Below are 13,538 nucleotides of genomic sequence, written 5' to 3'. Positions count from 1 at the left end.
GGCACCAAGGCTCTGCCATCATGGAACCCTAGAGCTTTTGGGAACACTTCCTTCTCCTATGGGAAAAAAAAAAAAAACGAAGAAAGAAAGAAGTGGAGTGGAATGGATAAGTGGATGCATTTTGAGGAGCTCAGGTTAGTGGCCCAATCTACTTCACTGCCTATTTTTATTCACTTCTCACTTATAGACACCTTTTGCATACCAGACTGTACCAAGTTCTGGGGTTGCAGAGATCTGACGTGGTTTCTGATTTTCAAATTTCTTAATTTACTGAGATCAGCAAATACAGAACTGAAAGCTGAATGCTACAAAAGAACTACCTGCCAGTGCAGTAGAAGTCCAAGGGAAGAGAGAAGGGGCAAGGAAAGTGACTCTCCTCCCCAAATGACCTAGTCCCCGGTGTCAGCTTTCTTTAGGATTTCTCCGGTCAGTCCAAAGGCTCTGTAAAATACAGAGCTTATTAGCTCTGCCTGAAGATCTTGTGCTCGCAGTTCAGCCTGGACCAAAAGGCAAGCACTTGCTCCTAGTACCCTCTTATGAATTTCAGCCTCTCCTTAACTGGCTGAAGAAAGTGATCAGATAAATTGGAGGTACAAGGCATTTGAGTTCTACTCCTCGAGCTCAAGTTTAAATCACAATTGATCTGAAAATTGGCATGTAGAATATGTTTTCTGGAAGAATCTTGGCATCCACTTTCTGTGGACTCTAATATATAACTGAGGATCAGAGGAGAGAAAGGACTTCTCTGAGACTTCACAGGTGATGAGTTGCAAAACGTGTGGTCACGTTCTTCTTATGATAATTAAATAGGGAATGGTGGTGTGCTAGGCTTCCGTGACACACTTTTCTTAATATTCTTAATTCTTCTTGGTCCTGGGAGTAATGCGTTTATTTGTCTTCATCAATTTCCAGCTATATGCCTTGGATACCAGGACACTCAGTCAACAGATCTATTTGGTGAAGTGTCAAATAACGCAGTGGTACATAATACGTTTGAGATGATGAAGACCAGCATTTACATATCACTCACCCTGGGCCAGGCACCATTCTAGATGCTGAAAATATATTAATGTTGTTGATCTTTACAACAGCCCTGCAGAGTAGGTGCTGTGATTATCCCCATTAATAAGTGGGCAAACTGAGTGAGAGCACAGCTAAGTCACTTGTATGAGGTTTCACAGCTCATGTGAATGAGCCAGGATTAAAACCCAGCCATCAGGCTCCAGAGCCCATGGTTTCATTCAGCATTATACCAACAATCTCCTTTCTTCCACCATCCAAACCTTCATCCACCTCACTGTTTGAGTCATCTTCTTAAAATCTTCCCAGATCTAGTCATGCCATTCCTTTACTGAAAACCTTTCTTTGTAGATCTCAGAAAATAAAATAAAATAAACTCTCACCTTAGAGATCTTAGAAACCTCCTAGCATAGGAAGTTCTCTATGTTCTGACCCGCCCCATTATCATCTTCTGCTTTCCCCTCCTTGATCCAGTTCAATCCAGTTCACTCCCATTTCCAGGGACACAGGCCGTTTCGTACCACTGTGTCTTTGCTCATCTTAAGCTTTCTCTCTGGTGAGCTTTCCTCTCTCTGCATTGAATTCAGTGCTTCGCTATTTACACATTCCTTTCCCTATTTTAACTCTATCCATGTACCTTGTACTATAATTTCAAAATTAATACTGAAATTGGCATGCCTTTTGAATACGTTTATTTTAAAAAAGGAACTTCAAATAACTGCCACAAATGAAACACTAGAGTCACTTGCCACACATGAAGAATAATATGAAAAATAATTACAAAGAAAAGAGAATAATTTTACTGAAGTTTGACTAGTCCAGTTGCCAAAAAACTCTGAGCTTGAGACTCACTTTCTCTCTTAAAAAATCATAAGCTATGGGGCCAGCCTGGTGGCGTAGTGGTTAAGTTCATTGCGCTCTGCTTTGGCAGCCTGGGGTTCACAGGTTCAGATCCCAAGCACAGACCTATGCCACTCATCAAGCCATGCCACGGTGATGTCCCACATACAAAATAGAGGAAGATTGGCATGGATGTCAGCTCAGGGCCACTCCTCTTCAAGCAAAAAGAGAAAGATTGGCAGCAGATGTTAGCTCAGGGCCAATCTTCCTCTCAAAAAAGAAGTAAGAAGCTATAGAAGATGTACTTGTTTTTAGCTGGGACTTCCAATCAGAAGGATTGCAAGAAAGACAAAGAGTAACTTTCTCACTCATCAACTCAATGTATTCCTAACATAAGATCTATGGTCAACTTAGCATCATGTCATGTGTGACCAGTGTGCCCCTCTTACTTGTCTGATTTTAAATTAACATGAGACAAGATGCTCAATCTCTTTGTTAAAAGAAGAAATCTGGTCTGGCTGCAGGCTTTCCTTTTCTTCTATCATGCTTGTGGGAGAAGAGGAATGTTATAAAGATAGAGCGGCTTCACCAGTGTTTGTTCTATGTCAGAAAACTGAACTGTCGATTACAGCATTATGACCTGGGCATAAAGTCAACAAGAAGACAACTGATAACAGGCACAGATTTCTTTTAAAGGTTTCTAAACTCTACAGAGTTTTCTGGGATCCATTTGTTCAAAATCCACTTCTGAAGATATATTTATATTGACAGAGAAGTGAACAAATCGATACCAGTTATGCATATTCTCACGACTCTTTATGGTGTGCAAAATCCGAACATCTATATTCTTGCAAATGTTCTCAACTTAACACTTTATCAAATCACATTTTCTGAGAAAGTTTTAAGTTGCAGAAAGTTCTCTCTCACTCGTAACTGAAGGAGAGGGGACCATTGCCATCCCTTACTTAGACTCTTCATGATAAATATAAACACATACAACTGTTTTTTTTTTTAAAGCCAGGTCCTGGAATGTCATTAGGTAGCTTTAAACAAGAACAACAACAGGATCAAAGAGCCTAATTTTATTGTCAGAAATGAAAGGAGTGAGTAACATTTAACTTAATAACACAAAATAAAAATATTTCCTAACAGAACATGAGCATATTATGATTATGACCCTGCGTGTCTGGGTGTATGCTCTGACGGGCCACCATCACAGGTGGTGTTTGGGTGTGTCTGTTCATCCTTAAAGATTAAGGATACTGTCTCAAGTACATGTAGTTCTCCCAAATTCTGTGTAGCACTTTCCCCATTCTTTGAATTACTTGGTAGTTTCATAAAGAATGATATAAAATTGGTTATAAACTATATTACATAGTTAAACTACTTTGAAACTATGGTTACATGTAATACAATACAATAGTCTTTGTATTAAGTACGAAACTTGAGAAGAGACTTGTAGATGTCACCTGGTGCCACATCAGCCATTAAATGGGCACCACTTGCAGAATGTCCTGAGTAAACAGAACTGGCTATGGAAGAAGGGGGAGGCAGGTGCCTCCAACTCTTCCTGTGTATAGAATGTTCACAAGACTCCTACTTATATATCAGGGAATAATTCCATTGAGGTAGGACTACTAGAAAGGCCCTGATCCTGTGTGAGGGGCAGTGGGATCGGGGGAGCACAGGACCAGTGGGTTGGACTTGATTTAGTTGTTTTTATTATCTGCTTAAGAAAAAGATGGGAAATGGAGGAAAGAGAGAAGAGGGGAAATAAATCCCTTGTGTGTCAGCTTTTATATGATTAACTATGGGTCTTGGGTGGGGTTATCTGTCATTTTAGGGAACAGTGCAGACCTCCGGCTGGTAAAGACTTTCATAGAACTTGGGCTCCCTGGAGGAAAACTGGACTTCCTAATGTCTGAAAAGAATCAGGTATGACAATGAAACTATCAGAACTGAAAGAATCCCAGAGTTATGTCTTATATGAGCCTCCTAAAGTCACCGTGACAGTTTATGGACACACAGAAAGGAGGGGACCTTGCAAATAACACTGGCCAGGCATTTGGATGGTCTGGAGAGAAAGGGCTCATTTTTTTCTTTTGAGAGGGTGAGGAAAGAGTAACAAGTGGGAACATGTGCAACAGAGACCTTTCGGCCGCACAGGGCATTAGGGTGGGTGACAGCTTGGAGCATAAATGATTTGGGTAGCTGTGGGTTTGTACTGGGGAAAGGGAGCTGCTGCTGGTGTCTGTGTAACCAATGGAGCTGCATTATGACCCTTCACAGTCAAAGGTGAACTGTGGGGTCCTTGCCATTTCAAGGTAGGTGGAGCCTGAAGCCCTAATGAGGTGTCAAAGTAGATGAGAATTTAGAGTCTATGACCAAGAGGTGGGGCTGGGTGGAGTGTTGCTGTTGATTCCCACCTCATGGGACTTGAGATGGATGAGTGCTAAGTATTCTTTAGAGGCATAGAAGTGCTTATAACTAAAGGGTCACATGACCATTGAAAATAAGAGCTGTATAGAGAGTAATCAACAAGCAGACACTGGAAGGTAGAGTCTCGCTCCTCCACTGTCAATGCCCGGTTCTGTTGCCTTCTTTTTGACACCTGCTACATGCAAAGTCGTGGACTATGTAGTGAAGAGTAGAAATGGGAGGAAGGGGAAGGAGAATCATTTTGAGCATCTACTATGTGCTGAGCACTCTGTACCTGTTTCTTCATTTAGTCTTCACGGTCATTCTATTAAGTGTTGACGCCATCATCTCCTTCTCATGGAAGAGGGAACAGAGGCTCTGCGAGTTGTCCGGAGTTCCATAGTCAGTCTGACCTGGAGATAAAGATGCCATCCATGCCTTCTGGGGGGAATAATACCTGTGGACACCCAACTGTAATGTGTGCCCAATATGACCCATGTCCTAAGGGAGGTGGGGACTCAGGATGCGCAGGAAGTTCAGACGAGAGCAGGAAAGTGAGTGACCAGCACTTGCTGACTTTGTGTTTATGGTTTGTGCTAGGGAAACAAGGTCAGGAAACCAGCCTTCTGGGTTTGCATATCCAGCTGCTCTCTGATGCAGCCCCCAGGGCAGCTGGATTTGACCTAGATGCCATAGGGACTGAGAGCTGGATCTTTACAGACATAACTTATCTGGAGGGGTTGGTCATCAGGAATGATTATGTTGGACAACATGTTATCATTACTTCTTGAAAGCTGTAAATCTGACAGGCACATCAGATTTTTAGTACATTCCTTTACAATCACCCTGGTTGGGGAGTTCCTGATACCATGTTCTAAACCTACTCTGACTTCCAGAACATTTCTCATCATGGTCAAATCAGGCCTCATAATTACTACCATTTGTTTAATAATTCATGTTAGATTAATAATATACAGATGAGAAAACAGGGTCTGAAAGGCTAGAGGGTAATGAACATACAGTGCCTGTCTTAGGTGTGTTGCAAATATTTGACCTAATCTTTAAACTGACATTAAGGAGTAGGCTGCAGTATCTTGCTTCAAGACCTAGGAGGAGGCTTAGGTTCAGATTGGGAAGAACAGATCCAAGACACAGATTGTGTAAGCAGGAGAGCTGGCCTGCAAACATGGTTCTTTCTTATTCCGCGGACACTAAGTAATTGACCAGTATGCTTTGTCCCTCTAGTGCCTCAAGGTTCATTGAATGGCAGGTGACAATGAGCCTTAAAGTCCTTCTCTTCACTCCCTCTTCTTCCCCACTTTCATGAATGTCATGAAACCTCTTGCTCACCTTTATATCTTTGAGCTCAGCACAGCTCCAAGTAGCCCATGACATTGTAGGACAACTCCACTTACGAGAAACAATTTTTTCTTATGTTGACCCCAACTTTCCCTCCCTGTACTTCCCATCTATGTTTCCAAAAGTTAGTCCTTAAGGTTATATAAATCAATCTAGTCTGTCTTCCCCATGTCTGCCCTTTCAGATATTCGAAGACACTGGTGACATTTTTCCTCTTCCTTTTATGCTCCCATGTCCTCTGACCTTCCTTCCAAAGACACAGATGGTTTTGAGAACCTTCTCAAAGCTGACCTCTGCCTTCAGGGCTTAGCCTGGTAGCACAGTGTAAAGGCTGGGCTGGGGAAAGGGCTTGGGTTTTGGAGTCAGGCAGGCCTGGGTGTGAATCGCGGCTCATGCCCTGCCTCAACTCTCAGAGCCTGTTTCCTCCTCTGTGAGGTGGGGACAGCAATACCAGTGGGTATGTGAGACACCTGGCACAAGATGTGGCAGTAGGTGGTATCCACCCCACTCTTTTCCATTTCTCTGTTTCTCCTCTTACTCTTCAGTCATCCTCCTAACCGAGGATTCTTCGACACCCTCAGTTTCTTCATTAGAACCCCAATCGGTGGACACTTCTTCCTGATTTTGAATCCCATTCTGTACCCTAACCTCAGGCTTCAGCTCACTCCCAGAATGCGCCATGATATTTAATGGAAGGTGGGCTTGTACACACAGCCTGGCCTTACTCTGACCCCACTCAACACCCGTTTCTTCTCTCTTCTTCCAGATGGATACATTTGCAGACTTTGACACCATGACGGATCGGCTATTAGATGAAATCATTCAGCACATACAGTTGTACAACCTCTCCATATCCCGAATTAGGTAAAAGGAAACCACAGGTAGTCAATTCTGGGGGAAGAGGGGTGACATTTTTGAGTGTTTGCTGTATACAAGTTCAGCATGATGCCTTCTGTATACCACTGGGATAAGTTAACTTGTGACTCTTAATGGAGTAGATTACTTTCAGAGAAGAAATGAAACCAGGGCTGCTTGACACACCCATGTTTGTCATACTGTGTATGCGGGAGAATAAATATTTTGTAGCCCAGTAGAAAAAGAATCGGACTTAGATAAATATTCCTGGGTTTGAATTCTTCTTCTTCTAACACTCACACATTTGAATCCTGCCTCTACCAGATAATGTTTTGGAAGCTTTCTAAATCTCTCAGCCTCTGCTTCCCCATCAATTAAGTGGGACCAGCACTGAGATAATGTGTTAAATAGCTGAATGGATTGCCCACCCAATGAGAGGATTTCAATCAGTGCTAATTGTGTCCTTCCACAGTAACAGATAACTTGGTTTAAATGTTTAAATGACCAGGGTGATGGCACATGGCTTGCATTCTTTGTGCACCTGCAGTGTGTGGACATAATGATGAGTCCTCTATATGCATTATCCCGTTTAGGCCTCAGAGATAAAATACCACTTCTCTATTTCACAGGCGAGGAAACAGAGGCCTAAAGAGGTTAGGTAAAAATAAAAGGACACCAATGAAAAGAGGCAGGGAGGCATTGCCTCTCATATAATAGGGTTTCAACAAATGATTGTTTAATTTGAAAATAATAATATGTTGGATCCATAGATCTGTCGGTAGCAGTCCTACTGGAGCAGAGCATGTAGGAGGGGAGCATGTAGTGTGGGCTGACAGCAGGCAGCCCAGTAAATTTATACAGGAGAATGAATGAATGAATAGTTAGAGAGGTAGTCAGAAGTCAGGTCATGAATGGCCTCATAAGCTGGGCTACGTAGCTGGGATTTTATCCTGTGAATGACCAGGATGGTTCAATGCTGAGATGCCTGTTTTAGAAAGGATGCTCCAGGTGGACTGAGACCAGACTGCGAGCTGCTCTAATAATCCAGTGCTGAGCAAGATGCCAACACTTCTCTTCTGACCACATTGGGCACAGAAGTTTCCATTCATGAGAACCCTCTCAGGCTTAACATGGCCAAAGTTTGGAAACCCGATGGGGAAGGATTAGCAGCCCCCATTCTCTTTGCCAGTTCTCCTAAATCCGGTGGGAGGTAGAGGGCAGCTGACCCTTTTGTGCTCTCAGCGCAGCACTCTCCTGTCAACTGGCCTCTTGCTGTCATACTCAAGTGCACCATTTATGTCTCTAAACAGCTTCATAGGCCATTCTCTTGGCAACATCATCATCCGATCAGTCCTAACACGGCCCCGGTTCCGGTATTACCTCAACAAACTCCACACATTCCTGTCTCTGTCCGGGCCTCACCTAGGGACCCTGTATAATAACAGCACCCTGGTTAGTACAGGTAAGACTTCTCCAAGCCTCGTCATCCCTCACAGTTCATTCAGGCAGAGGGGAGGTGAAGCCAGAGGCAGACATTTTTCTGGATGGAGTCTTGTGACTTTGGAGCTTCTTCAAAGCATTGGATGATAGAAAGAGACCTGAGCTTAGAAAGATAGTCCTTTTGTTTGTGAGCTGAGTGAGGTTCGATTAGAGGTTTCCCAAGGGCTCTTCTGTTTCAGCGTTCTGTGAACATAAAGGTGATATCCCGGGGCTGTGGCTGGAAAAGATTGAGGAGGTGTAATGGTGTGGAGGAGAGAGCATGGGTGTCTCAGTCTGTTTGTGCTCGTAATAAATTACAGTAGACTGGGTGGCTTATAAGCAATGGAAGTTTATTTATCACAGTTCTGGAGGCTGGAAGTCCAAGATCAAGGCACCAGCAGATTCATTGTCTGGCAAGGCCCCACTTCCTTGTTCATACATGACATCTTCACAGTGTGTCCTCACATGCAGAGGGGTGAGGGAGCTCTCTGGGGTGTCTTTTATAAGGGCACTAATCCCATTCATGAGGGCTCCACTTTCATGACCTAATCACTTTCCTATTGCCCCACCTTTAAATATTACTACTTTGGGGGCTTAGTTTTCAACATATGCATTTTGGGGGAATACAAATATTCAGTCTATAGCCCTCAGCTAGAAGTCTGTTTAGGGGCAGAATCTATAGCAATGCGATTCAAATTATGTCGTTTCCAGGACAAGCCTATGGTTAAGTTCTAACCCAGACAATTAGAGAAGACTCTGGCCAAGATATTTAATCTCTATGCTACTTAGTTTCATTTTTTTAAAATGGAGCCAATCTGTATATATATGTGTGTGTATATATTTATTAGATATATATGTATATATGTATGCCTATAAACACATATGTGATATGCATGTGTGTATATATGTGTATATACATATATATATATATGATGTGTATGTGTGTATGTATGTGTGTGTGTCATGGAATTGTTGAGGATTAAACAGGAAAAGATAAAAAGAAGTTAACTAATGTGTATGGAAGGTCAACTGTAGCCGAATTCTATACTTCTTGCTGGACGGTGATGGCACAGTCCCCAGCTTTAAGGCTCTCACAGTTTCCTCTATGTTGTAAGGGAGGGACATCATGGAGGGTAAAGAACTGTTGCTCATTGAATTTTGGAAGATGAGCAGAATTCCAAGACAGTGCATTCTGGATGAATTTTCTGTGTAGAAGAAATAGTGTATATAATAACATAGAGCGTGATACAATCAGCAAACAGCTGGCGGGTCTTTGTAACAGAAATCTAGGATCATCTGGAGGGGTGGGAGGTGGCAAGGAAGCTCCCAGAAAGAGCCTGATGGTGTAGGGCCTCACATGACGTAACGGGGTGTTGGACTAACCTTGCAGACCATATGGATACTACTACTAATGGGGTGGTAACTGTGGAAGTGACATGATTTGGTGTACGGCAGCTCGAGTAGGTCATTGAGTCTTAAATAATAATAAGTAGTTTATTAAGTTATATTCCTAACAAAGACTTCAGCAGCGTCTGGTTGCCCTAATTCATTATGTGGCATCTGGGGTCACCTCTAAGAAGCTCCCTCATCCTGCCCATCTTCCAGCCCTCTGCCTCCCCCCACACCCTACAGCTGCCCTACACTCAGGGCAGACTGAGCTGCTTGAGGTGGGTCAGATTTGTTTGTTTCCTTTACATTATTTTAAGCACATTATTTGTGAATGTGAATTATTTGACACATCAATACATAACACATGGAAGTCCTTTCCCCTGCCACTCACTCTGTCTTTCCTCAAAACCAGGGAAGCCATCTTCCAGTGGAAACAAATGATTTAAACCACATTTAATTTTTTTCCACAATGATAAAGTAATCTTGCTACATTACAAAAAGTTTAAAAAAGAGATCTTACCAATAACTCTTCCATATCTAGAGTAATTTTGTATAGTTCATTCTACTTATCTTTGCCAGCACACATTTACATAGCAGTAATCATAATATATAGAGACACTGTATCTTGTTTATTTCCTTGCATTTTTATCAAATTCATTTTTTGTGTGTTCTTGGGTCTTAATACTCAGACTCATCAGTGTTAGTGTCAGCATAACCATAGGTGAATGGATGGACTCTGAGATGAAAGGTGGATTTTAGTTTTCCCATATCCTAAATGGATCTTTAAGGAGCGTTCTTATATACATTTTTGTATTTAGGGTTCTTTCCTTAGGCTTGATTTACAGAAGGGGATTAAATAGATCGAAGGATGTGGATAGCTTCCTGACTCCTGAAACCTGTCACCATATCATTTTGCAGGATGAGTTGTATCCTTGCCACCAGTACATAACAATTCAATGTCCTTCTAACATCCTAAGAATTTGCTAAAATGCTTACTACCCTCTTATTTTTAACTTAACTAAAAATCACAGTTTAATGTCAATTTCTCCCCATTTCTTTTTTGCTTTTGTTTGTTCTATGTGTTTGATTTTTGTTTTGTTTTGTTCTTGCTATTCTAGGCTTGTGGCTCATGCAGAAACTGAAGAAATCCGGGTCCCTTTTGCAGCTGACCTTCAGGGATAATGCTGATCTGCGCAAATGTTTCCTCTACCAACTAAGCCAAAAAACAGGTGAGTGGCTTCCTCTGCAGCATGCAGCTGAGTCATGAGTGTGAGCTGAAGACCCAACCCCTGAGACCCAGATTCCCTTCAATGCTTTATTGATTCGCTCATAAAAGGGGACACTCAGGAGGTGCAGCATGCAGAGCCTCGTTAACTCATTGGGAGGCCCACAGCTACCCAAGAGCTCAGCTGCTCCTGGCCTGTCTCCGCCACGGCATGTGAATGATTCACAGATGAGAGCCATTGTGCGTATAGCGCATCAATTCGACACACGGAAACTGCAGCCTCTACTTCCCACGAATCTTTTAATATCCTAATCACATAGTCCCACAGTCCGTGTGCCAAATCACAGCTCCTTCACCCAGGTTCAGATCCACCTATAAAAAGGGCAGATAAACACTGTCCATTTATGCTGACAGTGCAGGGGGAGAAGGAGTCCTTCTTAGGCAGGCGTGATATTACACCTTCACCCACCTCTGTAATGAGGAAGTACACAGAGGTGTTGAAGACCCTGCCTGTCATGAGAAGGAGCAGAGGACAACAGTGGTCTCCATGTCCAGCAAGAGAGCAGCGGGATTGACCAATTGGGTTGTTCAGTCCTGCCGAGCAAGCCAGTCTGGCCCGAGTGTTTTCCCATGGTCCACAATCTTCCATCAATTATAAGCACTAATTCTGTTGATGTCTCTGCTCCTCCGCACATGTGAGTCTGGCATGGCCACAGGCTGATGTATAAACTTCGGCAAGTTCCTTTCCCACCTTGTGTCTCTGTGCATTAAGTTGAGCTCTCAGGCTTATCCCCCATGGGGAAGTGAGGGAAGCAGGATTGGGCAGAGGGGGAAGTTGGACTTCCAATGTGGTCACTACAGAGACCTCAGCAAGCCCCGCCCATGGGGACCATGACCCTACAGAGATATCCTGAAATAGGGCAAGTCAGTCTTTGTACCCCCCACCCTGTATCTGCCTGTCATTGAGACAGGCTGGCTCCCAAAGTGTGGTCTTGGGATGTGCTCTTGGATGAGAAGACTCATTTCATTGGAGGCAACCCCCTGAAGGGAGCTGGGGCTGAGACAGTCCAGATGGAGGACCTAAGTGGCACATTGCAGCACCTGGAGGTGGGCTGGAGGTGGGCTATGAGGACTGAAGGAATATGCTGTGATGTTTAACTTGGAAGATCTTTCAGTCTCAGTGTGGGAAACTGATTGCAGGAAGGCAAGACTACACCCAAGGAGGTGAGTTCAGAGGCTGTTTTCCTGTAGCAGGTGACATGATGAGGACTGTAATTAAGAGAGCTGTCAGGGTTGACGAGGAGGAGTAAAATGCTAGATTTACTTCCTTGTGGACTCCTTCATATACCTGGCCCAGAAAGGCTTCTTCATCACTTAGACGTTGCTTATCTGTCACTGTTCCGAGGAGCTTGCTAAGGATCTCCTTAGCTTTCATGGCTGATGAGAACAAAGCCTTCATCTTCCCTCTAAGGTACAAAAACTCCAGTGTAGCAAATTATTTTCTTAACTTTTCAGACCAGAAGGTCCTCATGCAACAACACAACCAGTGTGTCTGGTATCTTCTCGTTTTGCCTCTCTCTGTGGCAAGTTTGTAAAATGTGTGCAAACCGGAGGATGTAAGTTGAAACTACCTGGGTAACAAGCACCCAACTGGCTTGTTGCAGGTCTGCAGTATTTTAAAAACGTCGTGCTGGTTGCTTCTCCCCAAGACCGCTATGTGCCATTTCATTCAGCCAGGATCGAAATGTGTAAAACTGCCCTCAAAGACAGACACACAGGTAAGCCGCCTTTAGTTTTATTTTTTTAATTTAAAAGTGGAAGTAAATTCATGAAATTGATGACACCTGTTAGGGAACGTTAGTAGTTCTGTCAAGGAATAGGAGCCTCACACACAGGCAGTGTTTTTCTCTGGATTCCACTGCTAAGTTCTGCACTGATTTCGTATCCTTTTCCGCTTCTTGCAGGGCCGGTTTACGCAGAAATGATCAACAACCTTCTCCGCCCACTGGTTGAAGCCAAGGACTGCACTTTAATTCGACACAACGTGTTCCACGCCCTGCCCAACACTGCCAACACCCTGATCGGCCGAGCGGCTCACATTGCTGTGCTGGACTCGGAACTCTTCCTGGAGAAGTTCTTCTTGGTGGCGGGACTCAATTACTTCAAGTAGTGGCTTTGAGGGAGCGGGCCTTGGGGAGCTCCCCAGAAAAGTTTAAGATTGATGAGAGCTTTAGCTGAGACATCCTTTTATAGACCTCCACCGTTCCAGGTGGAGCTTAGAGGGGAAGGCGCTGAGGGGTGAGGGTGGGGAGGGAATGGACGTTCGAGGTGCTTTCATTTTGGAGATTTGGGAAAGCCGAACCAATATTGTAAAAGACAAGAGACTTTGCCTGAACCTGTCTAGCCACCTGGAGTCTCATTTAAGATGCTTTCTAGGAAAAATATGAGAAAATAAAGAAACGGAATACTTGGAGTTGGTGAGCCCACCTTTTTAACCACTACTGGCTCACAGAGAGATCACTCCAATGTAACTAGATTTGTTCAGTATGTTACTAGCTCATAGCTTTATCATTTTTGATTAAATTAAGTGCACACAAGCATTTCAGAACTCAGGTTAACCTCTGTGCAGAAGTGGAACATATTTGTGTAAATATAATCCTTAATAGATTCAAACGTGCCACTCATTCAAGACAATGTGATGCCCATACTCATTCTCTCCTCATATTTTCTCAACAAGGGGCAAAGGAATGCTTTATAAACTCCAGTTTTATTTCGTAACAGCAGTGGGTGGGGTGACTTAAGGTATGGGAGATAAAGGTGACACTATTGGTAAGTGCCAGTTTGTTACAAAGAAAAAAAGTAAAGGGAACATGGTGAACTAGTTGATCCACCTACTTCTCCAGACTTTTTCTATGCACAGCCCTGGTCCACAAATGATTTTGTGTTTGCTTAC

At 43.3% G+C, this 13,538-nt stretch overlaps 1 protein-coding gene across 11 annotated transcripts in view; it reads left to right on the top strand.

Moving 5' to 3' along the window:
* Window positions 1–13,058, top strand: part of FAM135B (family with sequence similarity 135 member B) — a 284,316-nt gene extending 271,258 nt beyond the window's left edge. For 8 of the 11 annotated variants that reach the window (XR_011543250.1, XR_011543251.1, XM_008523206.2 and 5 more), the window contains 6 exons: window positions 3,704–3,795; window positions 6,404–6,501; window positions 7,803–7,954; window positions 10,479–10,589; window positions 12,250–12,363; window positions 12,550–13,058. Coding sequence is in view for 6 of the 11 variants with exons in the window: in XM_008523206.2 (XP_008521428.2) it covers window positions 3,704–3,795; window positions 6,404–6,501; window positions 7,803–7,954; window positions 10,479–10,589; window positions 12,250–12,363; window positions 12,550–12,755 (773 nt within the window). In the remaining 5 variants the exon portion in view is untranslated. Of the gene's footprint in view, window positions 1–3,703; window positions 3,796–6,403; window positions 6,502–7,802; window positions 7,955–10,478; window positions 10,590–12,100; window positions 12,364–12,549 lie in introns of all 11 variants that reach the window. The other 3 variants (XR_011543248.1, XR_011543252.1, XR_011543249.1) reach the window with 1 other exon arrangement.
* Window positions 13,059–13,538: the final 480 nt, after the last annotated feature.

Source organism: Equus przewalskii, chromosome 8 (assembly GCF_037783145.1).
Source record: "Equus przewalskii isolate Varuska chromosome 8, EquPr2, whole genome shotgun sequence".
NCBI lineage: Eukaryota > Metazoa > Chordata > Mammalia > Perissodactyla > Equidae > Equus > Equus przewalskii.
This window is presented reverse-complemented; position numbering and strand designations above follow the sequence as displayed.